Genomic DNA, 21,481 nt, shown 5'->3' with positions numbered 1-21,481 from the left:
TTGATGATAAAAGGTATTGAACAACCATTTACTTTCAGAGTACTAATCGGCCAATGTTTGAATGACTTTGGTGTTTTAGCATGTCAAACTTTTCTTGACTGACATTTCTCTTCACAAGCAGCCAAACCAACATGCGCATGCTTTTCTGAGGTAAACATCGACATGGCGCAATCATTTTCATCACTTTCACCTAATACTGATACAGAAGAACTGTTTGACGATGATTTAGATGGCGATCAACTTCGTTCAGTGTTGATTTGTATCTACTGATGTCGCCGCTTGGCCTTGTGGATGTGCTTGGAATGTGGCTTCTGGACTGTTCTGGTGGCCATTTTGTCTTTGCGCCATGACGCACATACCTTTTCCTTCACTTTGCAAATCATCGCAGAATGGTTTCCCTTCCTACAGCCTTTGCAAATCTGTCCCAGAGATGGGACTTTTACCTTCGCGTGGAAATGAAAATTCACATCTAAAACACAACTTCTTTTTACTTTTAGACATAACTTTGTGTCCTTCAGTATATTGTTTTGGTTTACTTTTTGCACTCATGACGGATTCATTTGGGGCACCTTCAGCTCTGGCAGCCATTAACACTCACTCCAGACTAAGAGTTTCTCTCAGTATTCGTCATCTGAATTAATCTGACTAGCATCCGTCAAGATCTATCAGATGGAGAGCTTCTTCATCATTAAATCCATTGAAAATTTGGCATTGGATTACATTTGAGATTAAACAGTCCTTTAAATTGACGATATGTGACATCTTCATCCATTCGTGGCATTTTCTTAATGACTTCTTTTACACCATCCTGGTCCAGGGAAGACATGGCTTGGCAGTTCGGGCTGGACTGTTACCATGAGGCACAGGGTCAGATTGATTTGCATATGGCCATGTCTGAACTGGGGTGGCAGAGTGGGCTAAAGAACGGTGATGGATTAAACCCAGATCAGTTGACTGGGGGTGAGTGCTTGCAATGTTCAACACTCCGTCCATCATTTCCTTTGGTTTTTGCTTTGTTCGCCATAAGTTGGCAGGGTATGCTCAGACGTGAGTCCCTTGCTCACTTTGCCACTGGATTCAAGCAAGCATGGCTGAAGACGGCTGAAATGCCAGAAACCGGTCCTAGGAAGCTTGTTTCCGGTCCAGGGAAGACATGGCTCGGCAGTTCAGGCTGGACTGTTCCCATGAGGCACAGGGTCAGACTGATTTGCATATGGCCATGTCTGAACTGGAGTGGCAGAGTGGGCTAAAGAACGGTGATGGATTAAACCCAGATCAGTTGACTGGGGGTGAGTGCTTGCAATGTTCAACACTCCATCCATCATTTCCTTTGGTTTTTGCTTTGTTCGCCATAAGTTGGCAGGGTATGCTCAGACGTGAGTCCCTTGCTCACTTTGCCACTGGATTCAAGCAAGCCTGGCTGAAGACGGCTGAAATGCCAGAAACCCTTCCTAGGAAGCTTGTTTCCGGTCCAGGGAAGACATGGCTTGGCAGTTCGGGCTGGACTGTTCCCATGAGGCACAGGGTCAGACTGATTTGCATATGGCCATGTCTGAACTGGGGTGGCAGAGTGGGCTAAAGAGCGGTGATGGATTAAACCCAGATCAGTTGACTGGGGGTGAGTGCTTGCAATGTTCAACACTCCGTCCATCATTTCCTTTGGTTTTTGCTTTGTTCGCCATAAGTTGGCAGGGTATGCTCAGACGTGAGTCCCTTGCTCACTTTGCCACTGGATTCAAGCAAGCCTGGCTGAAGACGGCTGAAATGCCAGAAACCGGTCCTAGGAAGCTTGTTTCCGGTCCAGGGAAGACATGGCTTGGCAGTTCGGGCTGGACTGTTCCCATGAGGCACAGGGTCAGACTGATTTGCATATGGCCATGTCTGAACTGGGGTGGCAGAGTGGGCTAAAGAACGGTGATGGATTAAACCCAGATCCGTTGACTGGGGGTGAGTGCTTGCAATGTTCAACACTCCGTCCATCATTTCCTTTGGTTTTTGCTTTTTTTTACACCACCACCAGCAAGATTTTTAAGAAATTTGATAATCTATTTGTTATCAGTCTCTTCAAGTGCATTGATGAAATCAACAAATGTCTCTATCTAAGCAGTCCATCTGTCGCCAATATTTAGCTTTTTGTTGGTATCAAATGGTGGTGCTGGTTTCAGGAAAGCGGCAGCGTTATAAGCATTTCTGTGAGTGGCTGACATTGAGGGTGGAGTCTCTCCAGCTCCCTAGGTGGCTCATCTTGAATCAATTTGTGTGAGCCACCTCTAAGGCCGTTAGATGTGCTGGCCTCTGGATCATCCTTGATGATTTTTTAAATGACAGCATCAGTCTTTGCCTCCATTCTCTCAGCCTTCCACAGCGCCAAAGCTATCTTCGGCCATTTCAGATTGTAACCAGCTTTGTAAGCACAAACCCTGTGCTACCTGGGTTGTGGCATCTGCCGCTGAAGACCCGTCTCACTTTACTCAGGGTCTGGTGGGTAAATAACTGTTTTATTCTTTGACATCTCTTTGAGTGCACTTTGTCTTTACCACCTTCAAATTGTAACGTTATCTTGCAGCTTGTGATTATTCATAGCTGGCCATCGAAAACCTGGTTGTAACTCTCTTTACCATTAATGCTCCGGATTATGTATGACTATATATTGTGTAGCAGCACAGTACCTTGATGTACGGTCTGACCAGCAGGTTCTCGGTCACTGATATGTAGATTTCTTTGCACGTCTTTAATTGTTTTCAACTTCTTTATAGCAACTGAATTTGCACTTTGATTCCACATGGGTTTAGCGTTGATTCTGTACTTCGACTGCAAAACATGTGGCATGCACAAGCAGTTGGGTTGGAGCATGACAAACTCTGGGAGACCACTGTCAATCTTCGGGTTACTTATTCCCTAATTCGTCACCAATTGTAGCTTCCTCCCCAGGCAGCCTGCCTGCCTGCCAATGACTGTGCCACACACAGAGCTTAGTTTTTCACGTCTTTATTCGTCTGTGTGTAATTGCGAACTCAACATTTTAAACCAGCCTTCAATGCATTCTGGTCTAACACTTCCATCACAGTTCTAGTCCCTTAGGAGCCAAAAGGATTCCATCTTTTCTAACTCACAAGACACTACACATAGAAAGGTCGCCTATAGAGACACTGAGACCTTGATCCTGCCCGTAGTTAAATGCATATCTTTTCGACGGGGAAAACTTTGCTTGCACAAGTAAGATGCTACTCTAAATAAATAGTTTTGCTGAAGAAATGAGACTTCTTTGAACCATGAGCAGTAACCCTACCAGAACACCGGTGGACAAATAACCGCCCTTTCGTGGGGTGAATGCGTTATAATGGAAATGAGTGAGAGAGATGTATTTTGCGACTATTTGAACAGTGTTCTGTGTTCTTTCCTTTGCGTTACTGGAAAACGCAGAGGAATAGGACATGTTCCGACGCAAACTTTTACAGCGCATGCCTTTACAATGCAGTTTTTACATCGCAACATCCATTACAATGCATGATTTTACAACACATGCCATCACAATGCATTTTTAGAAACTACACTTACAACGCATTCCAACACTTACAACGCATAATACTTTTAGGGCAACAGTAGTGTAAGTGTTGGATAGTGTAGGGGTAAAAATTACTATTCCCACTCCAGCGAGGGAAACAGTAGGGTAAGTGTTGGATAGTGTAGGGGTAAAAATTACTATTCCCACTCCAGTGAGTGCAAAAGTAGGGTAAGTGTTGGATAGCGTTGGGGTAAAAATTGCTATTTCCCATTACTTAACTTATAATGCGTTGTAATGGCATGCGTTGTAGTGGCATGCATTGTAGTGGCATGCATTCTAGTGACATGAGTTGTAGTGACATGCGTTGTATTGGCAAGCGAGGTAAAGGATGTTGCGTTGTAATGACTGTGTTGTAAAGGTAATGCATTGTAATGACTGCGTTGCAATGGTTGTTTCCCAACACAGAGAGGTAGTTTCCTCATAATACTAGAGGCACCCCCTGTAGCAGAAGGCAAAGTGCTTCCAGAGGTGGTCTAGACACTTTTAAGAAGAGTCACTCTGTTGAGCCACAGTCGAAGCTGCTATCAAGCTCTCCTCAAACAGCCCAACTGGTAAACGTTCAGGTGCTGGTAGAGTTGTCACAGAACTGGCAGATACCAAACAAAGAGGACCTTAGCCAGATCTACTGCTTATAAATCAAGCTTCCACATGTTTTCCCAGATTTTAGTAAAGCAACTCTGTAAAGGAGATAGCTCTACAATCTTTAAAAAGGCGTCCATTTTCTAAGGTTATGAAGCATAAACATGATTCCCTGTAATAAGCACAGTGAATCATGAGGAGATAGTTTGTACTTGTTCTGAGATTGATGCAGCTCACAATTACCTGGGATCATGCAGCCAGAAAAATACTAAAGTGAGTGAGGATCCTATGAACTGTCTCTGTTCTATGCTATAGTACAAATGTTAACATTTATATTTTTGTTAGTTGTTTGTTCATCCTTAGTGGTAGCTAAAGGGGGACAGCTTATGCATTCCTGAGTTGTAAATTTGCCCTTGGAGGTTCTTTCTGTAGTCCACAGGGCCCTTATGCTCCCTCTCTCTCCCCTTGCCAGACACAAAGACTCTTTGAGGATTTGGAGAACTAGGGTTTTAGGAAAGTCTGTAATTTGGGGGGATGACTATAAAAAAGATTTCTGGATTTGTTTAGAGGTTTCCCTGCCAGTGCCATTGGGTAAGTTGGTAGGCTAACTTTTGTTACCAATTGGTGATAAACTGTTAAATCTAAGAGCTGTAGCGTTTGAGGTGATTCAATATATATACCTGTGTGGAATTTACATGCCACATAGTTAATCATAAATCAGCTTTCAAAATGTTTACATAAATGCAGTTTTGCACCTTTCTAGTCCTTACAGTAGTCTTTTGCTCGCCTACTTAATGCTCCTATTCAGAATTTCGCCTTTAAGAAGGATCATTTTATTTGATGAACTTTGTGTAGATCTCAAAAGTAATTTTGTCTTCCTCTTTCTAGATTTTAGGTCAGAATGAAGCAGATTACTTTTTCGATTCCTTGAGATATTTGAATGATTTCATCAGAAAGAGTAAACCAGGAAAAGATGGTGAGTGTTCATCTTAAACATATGAACATGTCTTTCTCAGTTTTGCCCATGAAGGTGGCTATAGATAGGACACAGCGAAGGACTGTTCTTCGTAATGGTGTGTCTTCCCCCGTTTTGCTGAAAACTGTTGTCATGGTCAAAGATCACTTTCAGGTATTGATATCTTTTCATGTTTGTAGCCTTGATTTTCTGGAGTATGTTGCTTTGAGTTTTTTATGAAATAGAAAGCAACACCCAGTGAACCTGGGCATAGCCAAGAGAAACATCCCAAAGACGATGCTTATGTATTTACAATGAGTGTCTAACAAAGAATCTACAGCAAACCAAATGTGTTAATTGTTATACCCTCTTAAGTGCGCCATCAGGCAATGGCCGCAGGCCGCACTGCCTCCCAGTGGGGAGGGTAATAAAGGCCCACATGGTGCTCTGCACCAGAGGGAGTCCTTTTTTTATCAGGCTGCTCCAGAACAGCTTCCTGAGCAGCCTTATTGTTTTTATTTTCAATTTACTGTGGGGCTGATCGGCGCGCTGACATCATTGCATTAAAAGTGAAAGTAAAGCAAGCCAATGGGCTTGTTTTACTTTCACTGAATCAGATCAAAACGAGTCAATGGGAGTCCCCTCCCATTGATCTTGGTTTGATCCGTTCCTGTCACGGGCACTTGGCCCAGCCACACTAGTGGTGCAGCATATTTATTGACACAACTGGTCTAACGCTGGGTGCTAGGAATTTTGTGGATTCCCTGGGATTCTGGAAGTTTCCTTCACAGCAATGTAAGGAAAATGCGTGATTTCAGGCAAACTTTGAGGATTACAGGGCATTGTGGGTAAGAAAACCTCATGTGATCAATGTAAGGCACACCACCCTTGTCTCCCCTAGTTGTCTAGTTTTCAAAATGTGCAGGTTTGCTAGGTTTTCCTAGGTGCCACCTTAGCTATGGTCCAAAATGTACAGCCACCCACATTGGAAGTAAAGGGTCAACTTTGAGTCAAGAAATGTGATGTATCCATAGTGCCTTTTGGGCAATTCCCTGTCGCTGGCACTAGGTCTACCCACACAAGTGAGGTACCACTTTTGTCAGAAGATTTAAGGGATTGCTGGGTGGAAGGAAGTTTGTGGCTCCGTCAGTCCCAGAACTACCTATCACAGAAATGTGAGGAAAATGTGTGTTTTTAGTAAAAGTTTGAGGTTTGCAAGGTATTCTGGCTAAAACAACCTGGTTAGAGCCAACAAGTCACCCCACCTTGGATTTCCCCCAGGTGTCTAGTTTTAAAAAATGTGCAGGTTTGCTAGGTTTCCCTAGGTGCCGCTTAAGGTAGGGTCCAAACTCCACAGCTACCCACTTTGCAAAAACAGGTCAGTTCTGAGTGGAAAAATGTGATGTATCCATATTGCGTTTTGGGCCGTTTCCTGTTGTGGGCTCTAGGCCTACCCACACATGTGAAGTACCATTTTTATCAGAAGAATTGCAGGAATGCAGGGTTGTAAGTAAGTTTGCGGTTCCCCACAGATCCCAGAACTTTCCATCACAGAAATGTGAGGAAAATGTGTTTTGTTCGTCAAAGTTTGTGGTTTGCAAGGGATTCTGAGTAGAACAACCTGATGAGAGCTACACAAATCACCCACCCTGGATTCCCACAGGTGTCTAGTTTAATTTGTTTTTACAGGTATGCTAGCTTTTCCTAGGTGATGCGCTGAGCTAGGGCCCAAAATCCACAGCTACCCACTTTGCAAAAAAGGGCCATATTTCAGAGGAGAAATGTGATGAGTCCATGTTGCGTTTTGTGCCACTTCCTGTCACAGGCACTAGGCCTACCCACACAAGTTAGGAGATATTTTTATTGGAAGACATGTGGGAGCATAGACTAACTACCAGTTGAGTTTTGCTGCATTTGTGCTTTTCAAATGTTATCTAGGTTGTAGGAAAGAAGATATTTTGAAAATTACCCTCTGAATCATATGCTCTTACGGGTACCCACAAATTCAGAGATGTACAAACAACCACTGTGCCTAAACTCCATATCTTGGACCCATTTCAGAAACACATAGGTTTACTTGTTAACAATTTTTCACTCTGCTTATTTAACCATATGAGTTGGTCTATACTCAGTGCACAATGAAAAACCATTGTACGGTACTGCTCAGTTGTTGGCTCCGGGTGCCTCGGGTTCTTGGAGAACCTACAAACTCTTCATATCCCTGCAACCAAAAGGGTCTACTGAATGTAATGGTACATTGTTTTTTGTAAATTGGCCATCATGACAAAAAGTTACAAATGAAAACATTGGCACAAATGGCTGTTTTTCCCCCATTCATTTTCATTATTTCTTTAACTTCAACAGTTAGTTTTTTTGAGAAAACCTTGAGGGAGCTACACATATGACCCCTTGCTGAATTTGCAAATATATAGCTTTCCTGATTCACCCATGGGTTTTATACTGGCTTGCTGTCATGCTCACGCCGGAGGTAGGAATCACCGCGGAACTACAACCCCCAAGAGTCACTGCAGCCACGCGCTCCACCTGACCGCAAGCACGGCCGCCCATAAAGCCGACTCGACGCAAGGGGGCGGTGCCAATGATTCCCGCTCGACCTGATCCCTATCAACGGCCCGTTATCCAGCATCGTCCGCTCCTGCCGAAGCGAAGGACGCCGTCAGTCTGCGGTTCGCTCCAGAAACTCTCGTATCCTGAAGCCTTCTGTCTGCCAACGCTACGATCTACCGAGAAAGAGGTGTGAGACTCCCCCTCCTGCCAACGACCCCGTAACACCCCTGGATTGTCCGAGACAACGCCTCCAGGGTGCGCGTTCTTCTCAGCTGCGAGCAAGAAGTCCTTGCGCTATCTCTCCAGCTTGACTGTGCACTCCTCTGCTCTTCCTCCGAGTTTCGGAAGAGTCGCCGCGTGAACCGCAAGCAGAATTCCTACCGGGTCCTCTAAACATTGGGAGGCTCCGCGGGAAGGTTCCCAAGTACCTCCCGTTATTTCCGCTTGGTGTGTTCCCTTAGTCGTCTCTACGGAACCTACGGTCACGGCGCTCCTCGGATACCTGGGCTTAAGAGTAGTAGCGCCCTTGATGGTGTAGGTGATACACCAAACACCCATACTTCCTAGCGGAACCATCATGCACAGCGCTCCTCGGCCCCACGGATACCTGGGCTGGAAGTAGCAGCGCCCTCGACGGTGTAAGAGTTTCACCAAACACCCATTCTTCCTAGCGGAACCATCTTGCACAGCGCTCCTCGGCCCCAAGGATACCTGGGCTGGAAGTAGTAGCGCAACAGGTGGCTCCTGCGAAGCTCAAGAGCCTTGAGCTAATCCTGTCACAGAACCATTGAATCCTAGAACCAAACCCGGAGACCGTCGCAGAACCCCGCTTCTAAATGTGAGGCCTAGAGCCAGTGCAGTTAACTGGACCCGACTCACCATATGAATACCGACCTCTGATCAACCCATCAAGGGACAACGAAAGAGACAGGTACAGCAGGGTGCATACGGAGAATGCTCTCATCACAGAGAGGGAAAGACTAACGTCGCCTCTAACCCCTCTCTCCTTGTCTCGTTTCAGGTATCCCTCCCGGCTGCCTCCGTCCTTTCCTTCCCTCGCCCACCTGTCTCCTGCACCCGAGGGTCTTTATACGAATCCGGGCAGGGGACGGATGGGAGGGGGACCCCTCTATAGCATCAGCGTCATCCCGAGGAGAAGACACAGGGTCCCTCACGACAGAATCATTGGCCCACGAATTCCCCTCCTCTTGATCACGCTGATATAAAGATGGCCACGTTAGACGACGTATTAGCCGCGTTGGCGCAGGTACAGGTAGACCTGGCCACGTCCAGAGCGGAAACAGCCGCATTACATACCTGCTTAGACCGTCTCCAGAGGAATCCCTTTGATGCAGGAACCATGTTCCCTACACCCACTCCCCAAGTGGTAGTGGAGATGCCTGCGCACGTACCACTAGCTCCTCCGGAAAGATACCACGGGGAGATTCATAAGGTGCAAGTGTTCCTGACCCAAATATTGTTGCACTTTCATTGCAAGCCTAAGCTTTTTCAGACCAATCAAGCCAGGGTAGCGTTCCTCATCTCCTACCTGGCGAGAGACGCAGCACAATGGGCCGTCCCGATAGTCCGAAGAGACGATGCCCTCTTATATGATTGGGACACATTTAAGTTGGAATTTGAAAAGACCTTTGATCGGCGGGCAGACACCTTCTCCGCCGACCGCGACCTCCTTGACCTTCGTCAGAGCACCAACGATTTCCTTGGTTACATCAACAGTTTTCGGCGGTTGGTGGCCGAAACCGACTGGCCCGAGTCTAAGCAAGCAGCGATCTTCTACAGAGGGCTAACGGAAGACTTGAAAGACGTGATTGCACAAATAGACCCGCAACCCCGCACTTGTGCTGCTATGATCGAACTAGCTTCTCGCCTAGAATATTGTCTGAGGGAGAGAAAAGGAGACCATAAACGCAAAGAAAAACCTCTAGTGTCCTACGAACACCTCCGTTCTTCGGAACACGGGCCAAATCGCACCGACCCTATGGAAATAGGGACAGTGAGAGCGTCTCTAACCCTCAGCGAACGAGACCATCGTCGGAAGCAGGGTCTCTGCCTATATTGTGGCAAGAAAGGACACTTCCTGCGAGAATGCCTGGTGCGTCCCAAGACCGGCCGCAACCGCAGTAGCCTAGCAGCAGCCATCAGCCAAGACAAATCGGCGGGAAACCCGAGAGCTTGAAGGTTCAGGAAGGGACTCCCTCAAGCTACCATTCCATCCCTTCTACGGAAGCCGATATGACCAAGGAACCCAACCACTTTTTTGTCTCGTTACAAGTGGTAGTGGACCACTGTCCCCGACAGGTTCGAGCCATGATAGACTCCGGAGCCACCGGGTGCTTTTTAGATAAGGCTGAAGCTGAACGGCTTGGAATCCCTCTACTGCACAAAGACCATCCAGAACTTGTCTTTGCGGTAGACGGCAAGGAGCTGGACTCTGGCCCTATCATCTTTCAAACCCCGTCCCTGTGGGTTACCATAGGGGAAGACCACGGCGAGTGGCTCACCTTTAACATCATCCAGGCTCCACGCTGCAATCTCATCTTGGGGTTACCATGGCTGAGAGTGCACGAGCCGCACATCACATGGGCAACCAACTCAATAACATTTAACTCCAGCTTCTGTCAACATCAGTGCAAGATGCCGAGACGTCCTCCTGATGTGGGAAACACATCCAACCAGTAAGTTGCCACAGCGGCTGAGAAGGACGTCACACTCCCAAACTGGTATACCCCCTACAGAGAAGTCTTCGACAAACGAAAAGCCGAGGAGCTACCCCCGCACCGGCAATACGACTGCCGCATAGACTTAATGCCTGGCGCTACAGTACCGTGTAGTGAATATACTCCCTCACGGGTCCCGAAACCCAGCACCTCCGTGAGTACCTGGACGAATTCTTGAAATTGGGCTTCATCCACCCTTCTAGGTCTCCAGCAGCGTCACCCCTTTTCTTCATTCTCCGCTGCTGTATAGACTACCGCGCTCTAAATGCACTGACCATCAAAAACCAGTATCCACTGCCCCTGATTCCGGTGCTCCTGGAACAAGTGAGGGAAGCCAACATATATACCAAACTAGATCTCCGAGGGGCATACCACTTGGTACGCATCCGAAGCGGGGACGAATGGAAGACTGCCTTCAAGGCCAGATTCGGCCTGTTTGAGTATCTGGTCATGCCCTTCGGTCTCTGTAATGTCCCGGCAGCCTTCCAATTCTTCCTCAACGAAGTGTTGAGGGACTTCTTGGACAAGTACGTCGTGGTGTATATAGACGATATTCTGATCTTTTCGTCTAATCTACAAGACCATATACACCACGTGAAGACAGTGCTACAAGCCCTGAAAGATCATCGTCTGTTTTGCAAACTCACGAAATGTGAGTTCCACGTAACGACGGTGGAATTCCTTGGAGTCCTGTTGACCCCCGCAGGGCAAGTCATGACCGATCGCAAGGTACAAGCAGTCGTCGAGTGGCCCCAACCCCGGACCATGAAAGAGGTTCAGAGCTTTCTTGGCTTCGTGAACTTTTATAGGAGGTTCATCCACCATTTCTCCCAGTTGGTGACCCCCCTCACCAGATTGACTCGGAAAGGGGTTCCGTTCGTCTGGCCTCCTGACGTCCAAACAGCTTTCAACCAACTCAAGACGGCGTTTACATCCGCTCCCGTCCTACGCCACGCTAAACCTGACCTTCCTTTCGTCGTGGAGGCGGATGCCTCTGAAGTGGCGGTCGGAGCAATCCTCTCGCAACGTCAACCTGATACTGGACAGCTCCATCCGGTTGCCTTCATGTCCCGAAAGCTAAGCCAGGCCGAACTGAACTACACTATCTTGGAGAAAGAGCTGCTCGCCATACGAGAAGCATTCCTGGAGTGGCGGCACTGGTTGATGGGCGCACAACACCAGGGGATGGTGTTCACCGACCACCGCAACCTTCAGTTCCTCCGCTCAGCACGACACCTCTCCCCCGCCAAAAAAGATGGATGCTCTTTTTTGCGGAGTACAACTTTCTCGTTACCTTCCGGCCAGGCACACAAAACAAGAAAGCAGACGCATTATCCAGACAAGGTCTGCCATGCCGCCCGGCGGAAACCCCCGACCAACCCATCCTATCATCAGAGCAAGTGGTGGGCAGTCTACGGACGGAGTCCTTTTTACAGAAAGTGAAGAACGGGATACAGACATTCACCTGGGTGGCATGGTTGAAGCGACATAAGGAATGGCGACTGCACAGCGGCCTTCCCATGTGCGGTTCTCGAGTGCTGATACCTACCCTCCAGCTTCGCAGGCTCGTTTTCTCATGGTATCACGACGTACCGTGCGCAGGTCATATGGGAGGAACAAAGACCCTGGAGCTAGTGCTGAGACAATGCTGGTGGCCTTCTGTTAGGCCAGACGTCCTACGCTGGGTTAAGAACTGTTCCGTCTGCGCCCAAATGAAAACTGATCGGCTGAAAAGCCAAGGTCTCCTGATGCCGCTCCCAACCCCTCTGCATCCTTGGGAAAGGATCTCCGTCGACTTCATCGTCGGTCTGTCCAAAGACCAAGGCTGCACAGCAATAATTGTCGTCATTGACTTCCTTACCAAAATGGGACACTTTATCGCGTGCAAACAGGTGCCCACGGCAGGGGCGTTGGCTAAACTCCTGTTAATACACATCGTACGACTTCACGGCCTTCCACTGGGGATTGTATCAGACAGGGGCTCGCAATTTACAGCACGTTTTTGGAAAGTCTGGTGTGAAGAACTTGGCATTCAATCCTCCCTATCTACCAGCTTCCATCCCCAAACGGACGGCCAGACCGAAAGACTGAACCAGACCCTCAAACAGTATCTGCGCTGTTATGTGGACCACGCTGCAGACTCCTGGGTGGAATGGCTCTGGGTAGCAGAAATAGCCTATAATAACTCCAGGCACTCCTCCACGCAGTTCTCTCCCTTCTTCCTTGCATCTGGTCATCACCCTCGTTTCCTCCCGTTTCTCCTCCCTGGCGCCCACAGCAAACTTCCCGAGGTACAGAACAGAATCAAAGCCATTCACACAGCACTCAAACACGCCAGAGAGAAACTGCACTTAGCCAAAACACGCTATAAGGCTCAAGCCGATAAACATCGGCGAGCCCCTCCGAAGTATCGCAAGGGAGACAGAGTGTGGTTGTCCACAAAACACATCCGATTCAGAAAACCTAGCGCGTTCAATCCGAAATTCATCGGACCATATCCTGTGGTGCGCCACGTGAACCCTGTGGCGGTGCAGCTGCGACTACCCCAGCATCTGCGCATCCATCCCGTGTTCCATGTCTCCCTACTGAAGCCCTCCTTCTGTCCCGTCCGCAAAGTCCCGGATCCGGTCTGGGTACACCACGAGCAGGAATACGTGGTGAGACGGGTGCTGGATTCCAAGCTGATGAGAGGGAAGTTGTGGTACCTTCTTGCGTGGAAGGGTTACGGCCCGGAAGAGAACTCCTGGGAACCTGCCTCTGCGGTCCATGCGGATCGCCTGGTGGCAGCCTTCCACCGCAGCAACCCGGCAAAACCTGGTCCCTCTCTCGCCACTGGAGGCAGTTTGAAGGGGGATGTGCTGTCATGCTCACGCCGGAGGTAGGAATCACCGCGGAACTACAACCCCCAAGAGTCACCGCAGCCATGCGCTCCACCTGACCGCAAGCATGGCCGCCCATAAAGCCGACTCGATGCAAGGGGGCGGTGCCAATGATTCCCGCTCGACCTGATCCCTATCAACGGCTCGTTATCCAGCATCGTCCGCTCCTGCCGAAGCGAAGGACGCCGTCAGTCTGCAGTTCGCTCCAGAAACTCTCGTATCCTGAAGCCTTCTGTCTGCCAACGCTACGATCTACCGAGAAAGAGGTGAGAGACTCCCCCTCCTGCCAACGACCCCGTAACGCCCCTGGATTGTCCGAGACAACGCCTCCAGGGTGCGCGTTCTTCTCAGCTGCGAGCAAGAAGTCCTCGCGCTATCTCTCCAGCTTGACTGTGCACTCCTCCGCTCTTCCTCCGAGTTTCGGAAGAGTCGCCGCGTGAATCGCAAGCAGAATTCCTACCGGGTCCTCTGAACATTGGGAGGCTCCGCAGGAAGGTTCCCAAGTACCTCCCGTTATTTCAGCTTGGTGTGTTTCTTTAGTCGTCTCTACGGAACCTACGGTCACGGCGCTCCTCAGCCCCACGGATACCTGGGCTTAAGAGTAGTAGCGCCCTTGATGGTGTAGGTGATACACCAAACACCCATACTTCCTAGAGGAACCATCATGCACAGCGCTCCTCGGCCCCACGGATACCTGGGCTGGAAGTAGCAGCGCCCTCGACGGTGTAAGAGTTTCACCAAACACCCATACTTCCTAGCGGAACCATCTTGCACAGCGCTCCTCGGCCCCAAGGATACCTGGGCTGGAAGTAGTAGCGCAACAGGTGGCTCCTGCGAAGCTCAAGAGCCTTGAGCTAATCCTGTCACAGAACCATTGAATCCTAGAACCAAACCCGGAGACCGTCGCAGAACCCCGCTTCTAAACGTGAGGCCTAGGGCCAGTGCAGTTAACTGGACCCGACTCACCATATGAATACCGACCTCTGATCAACCCATCAAGGGACAACGAAAGAGACAGGTACAGCAGGGTGCATACGGAGAATGCTCTCATCACAGAGAGGGAAAGACTAACGTCGCCTCTAACCCCTCTCTCCTTGTCTCGTTTCAGGTATCCCTCCCGGCTGCCTCCGTCCTTTCCTTCCCTCGCCCACCTGTCTCCTGCACCCGAGGGTCTTTATACGAATCCGGGCAGGGGACGGATGGGAGGGGGGCCCCTCTATAGCATCAGCGTCATCCCGAGGAGAAGACACAGGGTCCCTCACGACACTTCCATCACAAACTGGAAGTAGGTTAAAAGCACAAAAAATAGGAAAAATGGGCTAACTCTTTTAAAAATACCAAAACTGTGGTAAACAATGTGGATTTTTGATTCAGCTTTACAAGTTCCTGAAAACTAGAAAGATGCTGACTTTAGCACAGCAAACCGTTTGTTGGTGCCGTTTTTAGGGAAAAAACCTGCACTTTTATTTCTACTTTTCCACCAAAACTCAACATTTTGCTCTATTTTGGCTATTTTCTCGGTTCCCTCCAGGGGAATCCACAAACCCTGGTTACTTTCAGAATCCCCAGGAAATCTGAAAAAAGGCCACAAATTCGGCGGGGATACCTTATGTGGGCAAACAATGTATAGAGCCCCAAGCACAAACTACCCCAAATAGCCAAAAAACGGCTCAGAACTGTGTAGTGAGAAGCACAGCAGTTAAGAGGTTAATGCTTGACCTTAGAGACAAGAGAAGTGTATTTTGTATATGTTAATGGCATTTTGGAACACTCTTACCCTTTTCTACATTCTGGAGCAAAAATAATAGGGACAACCTTCTGCAACAACCTCAACACTGTCCTTGAGATTGACTAAAGGACAGTAAAGAGGTACTAGGCAATGGTACTCAATAGAAACTCCAAAGAAAAGGAGCCAAGATGTGAAGGCCGTACCTAAGGGAGTAAAAAAGGACAAGGAATTAAAACCTGTGAACAATAGCAAACAATACAAGAGCAAATAAACAATTCAAAACAAGGAAAAAAGAAGCACAAACACAAGACCAATGTACCTTGAAAAGAAGAAATAAGGGGCTGGAATGCAAGGGCATAAGGCAAGATGAAGGCCGAATCCTATTGAAGCATTCAAAACATCCCTTTACATAGTAACTAGTGCTGACAAATCCATGCATTGCCTGTAAACCCATTACATCTTCTTGTATTGGCATACCCCATGCAAATAAATGTTACTTCCTCTAGTAAGATATTCCTTGGCATACAGACCTCCAACCACTAAATGTCCTCATAGCTAAACCAAAGACTTGAACTCTCATCTGTTCGACATGTCCATTTGGAAAATATCAAAGGGTGCAGAAGATGCAGGAACTGTGCTTGTCAGCCTTAATTTCAAGGGCAAGACCCAAAAATGTATACCATACATAGCAAAGAGGAGGAAAAATCCTCTGGCAGAATGCACAGCATCATTATTAGCAAACTCTGAAGATGGGAGTAAACATTTTGAGTTATCTTGAATGATATTGGAAAAATATTGCAGATAGTGCTTCAAAACATGCTCTGTAAGCTCTCTATCCCCTAGTCTGTGGGACAGACTAGCCTATCCTCATGACATTGCTTGTTAGATTCCTAACCCTCTACATAGAGTTCACTAAAATAAGGAGATATACTAGGATCCTCAATCCGAAACTCTAGCGTAACCCATTGAGACAAAAATACGTTGTCTAAATACATGAGCCATTTCAGAGACAGAAGGAAACTTAGGAATGGACTGAAATGATCCGTCATACAATAAGGGTCAATTTTTACTATAATGACTAAATGGCCTCCAGAACCTGGAAGATACACAATAAAATCAGTGGAAAAACCTGACCAAGGTTTTGAAGAGCTTTTAAAGCTCTCAGAAAACCTACTGATGATTGTCCTCGTTAATTAAGAACATGCATTATTAACACCAGGCAGAATATTAATTTACACTTGAATGCAAAACTGGGTTGTAACAAAAGCTTCCTTTAGCCTACAGAAAGCTTCATTGGAATTTGAATTCCAATGAAATACATTCCCCTTCTTTAACAATATATTAATAGACACAGTACACAGTGAAACATTCTTAATAATTTGCCTCGAAAAATAGCAGGCCTCGAAAAATTATAAAAATGTTACTAGATCTGCAGGTCTAGTGACTTAAATAATCTAATTATAATGCTCTTGATCCTTAAACTGGTTTCAAATTATGTGATCCTAGGCAAGTGTTTTAATTCACTGGGCCGCCATTTTCTTTATCACATATGAGAGCACCTTCAAATAAGCAAGTTCAGCATGTCTGCTATACAAAAAACACCTTTGTTTGATTTAATAGACTAAACCTTTGCTCAATATATAATACAAATGTATCCATATATAGGATCCTCATGACCATTGACTTAATTCATTACCAGCATTGGCATCAGGACGGGGGAGGAATATTTCACAAATCATTTTTTTAAACTATCACTTTTAATAGATACATACCTAAAGCATGAAGTGGTAGCACACTCATTTGCAATCAGCAGATTTTCCATTGAAATGGCCACAGAAATTCCCACTGACATACTACCTACTGACAAAACAAACTAAACAGTGTTCAAACAATGTTTAGAAATTGCTTATTTGGAAATATTTGTCATTTGCACATCACCAAGTAAAGTGTTCTGATTTGTTTTGCTCATATTTAAATGTTTATTTGCATCATACTTCTGAATTACCAAAAACATTTGCTTTAATAATTCAAGATATTTTTGAAATCTTTATACTGTTCATTTACAAGCTGTTTGAATGTTGACTATCAGACAGTTCACTTGATAAAAGCCTCTAACTGCAATAAGAGAAAGAAAAAGTAAAACGCTATTTTCCAGGATAAGATAAGCAGCAATTAGTAAAAAGACAAACTAACAAGTGTCCTCTGTCCTTGAACAGACAGCAAATGTGTCAAGATAAAAACAAGATTTAAAGGTGTCTTTATTGTTCATTCATTTTCTGAATGAACAGAACACCTGTTCCTTTCCAGTTTATGAAATCTGATTTGCCGTAGCAAGTGGGCGAGTAGATTTTTCAAGGCCTGATTTGGCAAAACCAAAAAAAACATTGGACTTTCTTAAAACTAATGAGAACAAGCCAATTTGTTACAGCTGAAAACTTACACAGATCCAATGAAAGACCTTCCTCAGAAAGAATGTAACCACAATATCCACCCTTAGTTACCTCAGACACATTGCTCTGGCTTACCTGCAGGCTTGTGGGTTCTTAATCTTTCTAAGACCTTGGGGGCATATGTATCAAACGATTTTTTAATCGCAAACGCTGCGATTCGCAAAATAACAGCATTTGCGATTAAAAAATCGGTAATCGGGATGTATGAGCCAAATCCCATCGCAAAATTAAGGAATTGCTAATTTAGCGATTTCTTAATTTTGCGTAAGCATTTAAGAAATCGCAAATTGCGATTTCTTAAATGATATGTAAAAAGCACCCAAGTTGTGCGAATTATCCTTAAGAAATCGCAAATTACCACCAACTTCCAGTTGGTGGTAATTTGCGATTTCCTTTCAAAATGCACTTTTTTGAATTTTACAAAGTGCCACGTGGCGCTCATACATGCCCTTAGAGCATGTATGTGCGCCATATGCACACACATGCTCATTTCAGGGATGCATCAGGGTGTCATCACGACACCCTTGCACCTTTGAAATTATTCTCAAATTGCGATTAGCAAATTGCGATTCGGTATTTGAGAATTACTTCCCATTCATTCCTATGGGTCTCCTGGCACATAGAAATGAATGGGCAGGTATTCCTTAATTGCGATTTCGCAATTTGCTAATCTCAATTAAGGAATTTTAAGAAATCGCAAAAAGTTTGCAATTTTTTAAATACATCCCGTTTTGCAATTCTCAAATAGCGATTCTTTAAAAATTGCTATTTGAGAATCGCAAATGGTGATGTTGATACATATGCCCCCTGGTAACATGTTGAATACGGTGATCTAAGGTTGACAATAACTTTGAGATGTCATCAATAGACAGTGATTGACTGATTAAGCATATCAGAAAAAAACTGCAACCATAAACTTATGAATAATAGATGGGCATTGCAAAGGGCATTTCTATATTCATAATGTCCATAAGGTGTACAGAAAGCAGTCATCCAACCCTCCCCATTTCTTATTCTTAATAATTGATAGGTCCCATGAAGTTTCGTAAAGATTTTAGCTCTTTGTACTGACTGCAAAATATACCTACTTAAGGGTAAAGCATAACAATTCTTGATTGTGATGCCATCTCATCCTCAGTAATTAATATGAGCTCTTAGCTCTGAAGTCTTTTTTTGGGCTGGGGAGAGACACCTAGTGATGAGAAGATTTTGCTAATTCTCTCCAAGATATTCTTTCAAAACCTTTTTTCAGGTTCAGACAATGAGTATAGCCTTCCAAAATATACTTTCTTTTCAGGAATAATGTCAATATCATAATCATACTCAGGAGGGGAAGGTAAAGAGCATACAACAGGTTTTAAAAAAAATCAAAAAGCTAGTGATATCTGATAGGAATGAGTGCCTATGAGGTACAAGCTTAGACATTGTATGAATTATATTAAATTATATAAATCGCACACAGTGCAAAGCATAGAATTCTTAAGACAAAACTAAGGCTTTTGTGCTACAGTTGCTATACTGATTGTGGCTGCACAACCACAGATCACTGGATAATGAGGTGAAGCAATTAGGTAAAAAGAACAAATTTCAACATGTCTTTCAATAGATACTTGCAGCGAATCTGGTATTTCATTAAGAAGCCCTAAACTTAAGAGCTCCATGTTATGCATATTTGTATGCAACGCATATCACCCAGGAGGGTATCCTGCTGCCTCAAAAAAAATCCATCAACACACAGACAATATCAGCATGTTCTTGTGATACTGCTAGTATATTATTGTTTAAGGCCAAAGTCTTGGAAATAAGCAACGCTAAGGAACTGGTATAACTCCTGGTTGCATTGGCTCTTCTGTAGATTCAGTAATGGCTTCAGAAGTCATAAGGAAACAGAGGCCTTACTACCGAAAGTCATAAAGACTATCCTTTTTTCTTCCCAGCTCTTCCTCCTTCTAAATGATTCTCAGTTTGTGAAGCTATGTCCATAAGCTGTTACAGAGTCTTTGGTTTTGCTACTCTGCCCAACTCATCTTTTAACATTTGATGTCGTACAAACCTCCACCTTCCCCGACGCTGGCCCCGTTGTCAAAGCTCCAGCCGCCATCCCCATTCCCATCCTCAAATCTGATACAGTGCCAAGTGGAGCCTTGCTCTCCAGGTCACAGCCTGTGCCCAAATTCTATGGGCTGGGACCTGGGTAGGATTGGGAGGGACAAGTGGACCCTGAGGCAAACCAGCCCCTAGACCTCAACATGGACTGGGGTGAGGACTTGGCAGACGCCAGTGAACTGGACACCTCCCGCGATACTGGCTGGTCTCTCCTCCTACTGTAGCTATGGAGGATGGAGCTTCTTTTGCCATGGTGGTGAGAAGGGCAGGCGAGGCCCTGGACCTTTGCCATACCTCAGTGGCAGTCCAGACTAATGTCTTGACATAGCTGCTTCAGTCGGGAGTGGCCCCCTCAGAACTACTTATCCCATTTAATAAAGCCCTTACAAACGTCCTGTTTGGGACCTGGTTCAAGCCCTGCACAGGGGCTCCTGCGAACAGGTCAATTTCCTGCTGCCATCTCCCGCCCCAGGGGACCCCAATTTCCCCACACAAAACCCTACCCCAGAGAGCTTCATAGTCCAACCCTCCACTTCATGTGTAAACCCTAGTGCATTCACTACCATCCCACTGGATAGGGAATTCAAGAGGCTGGACTCATTAGGCGAGAAAATGTTTTCTTCTAACAGCCTGGACACTGTGGTCGATAAACACAGTGTGTCTTTTGGGCCATTACTCCCCTGAACTGCGGGATTTGGTTGTGCAGGTGTGGCCCATGGTCCTGGAGGAGGCCTGGGCTATATCCTCCCAGGTTGTGGCAGCTGTGAGAGACACAGCCAGTTCCTGATCAGATGTGGACTGGACATGACCAACATGCTATGTACAGCGGTTTTATCATCGGTGGCCTTACGGCACCACACCTGGCTGAGAATGACTGGCTTTTCGAAGGATGTCCCTAGCCTCGCTTATGGACAGGGCCTGTGATGGCTCCCGGCTCTTTGGAGGCAAGTCAGACTCAGTGCTGGAGTGCTTCAAGGATAGCAGATCTACCAACAGGTCCTTGGGCCATTCCATGCCCCGCTGCCAACTGCAGTCTGCCTTTTGTTCCTTTCTTGGCCATGGTAAGGGTTTCCAGCCATATCTTTACCTGCTCAGGCACCACGGTACGCAAGCTTCCCAGCCTCTGTGCGGGCTAGGATGCGGTACCCATAGACCCCATGGCTCAGGCCAGTTCACCACCCCGTGGCAGCCTCCAAACTTCTTTAGTTCCCCCTTTAACTTTCATGGGAAACCAGTAGGAGGCCAGATACACCATCACCTGCACCACTGGAGGTCAATAACTTCAGAACGCTGGGTCCTCCAGATTGCCGGCGGGGCTACTCCTTCTCCTTCGTGACTACCCCTCCACCCATGCCACCCACATGCAACAGGCTCATGGGGAACCATCTCTCCTTACTCTGCCAGGAAGTGGCAGCTCTCTTGGCCAAGGAAGCCATAGAGATGGTGCCGACACGAAACGTAGGTTGTGGTAGTTATTCCCGCTACTTTCTGGTGCCTAAGAAGGATAGAGGCCTTTGTCCTAACTTAGACCCGCACCCTCTCAATTTCTTCCTCAAAAAGGAGAAATTCAAAATGTTCATGCTTGCTCACGTCTTGTCTGACCGGACCTGGGAGTCTGGATGGTAGCACTGGACTTGCAGGACGCATATTTCCACATCTTCGTCCTGCCTGCACACAGATGTTGCCTGCGATTTACGGTGGGCCACAAGCATTTTCAGTTCTCCGTACCCCCTTTTGGCCTTACCAGTACCCATCAGGTGTTCACCAAGGTGATGGTGGTGGTTGCAGTTCATCTGCGGAGATCAAGGATATCAGTCTATCAAGATGACTAGCTTTTGAAGGCGGGCTCCCCCGAGGTGGTCGTCTCCCACTTCCAGACTACAGCAGACCTCCTGTACTCACTGGGATTCAC

General features: G+C 46.5%; 1 protein-coding gene across 2 annotated transcripts in view; it reads left to right on the top strand.

The window, feature by feature from the left end:
• Positions 1 to 21,481, top strand: part of LOC146785536 (unconventional myosin-VIIb-like) — a 961,158-nt gene that overhangs the window by 848,541 nt on the left and 91,136 nt on the right. For both annotated transcript variants that reach the window (XM_085634664.1, XM_085634663.1), the window contains exon 42: positions 5,033 to 5,120. In XM_085634664.1, coding sequence (XP_085490790.1) covers positions 5,033 to 5,120 — 88 coding nt within the window. The remainder of the gene's footprint in view (positions 1 to 5,032; positions 5,121 to 21,481) is intronic.

Source organism: Triturus cristatus, chromosome 11 (genome assembly GCF_964204655.1).
Source record: "Triturus cristatus chromosome 11, aTriCri1.1, whole genome shotgun sequence".
Classification (NCBI taxonomy): domain Eukaryota; kingdom Metazoa; phylum Chordata; class Amphibia; order Caudata; family Salamandridae; genus Triturus; species Triturus cristatus.
Note: the sequence above shows the minus strand (reverse complement) of the source record. Positions and strands in the feature narration are given on the sequence as shown.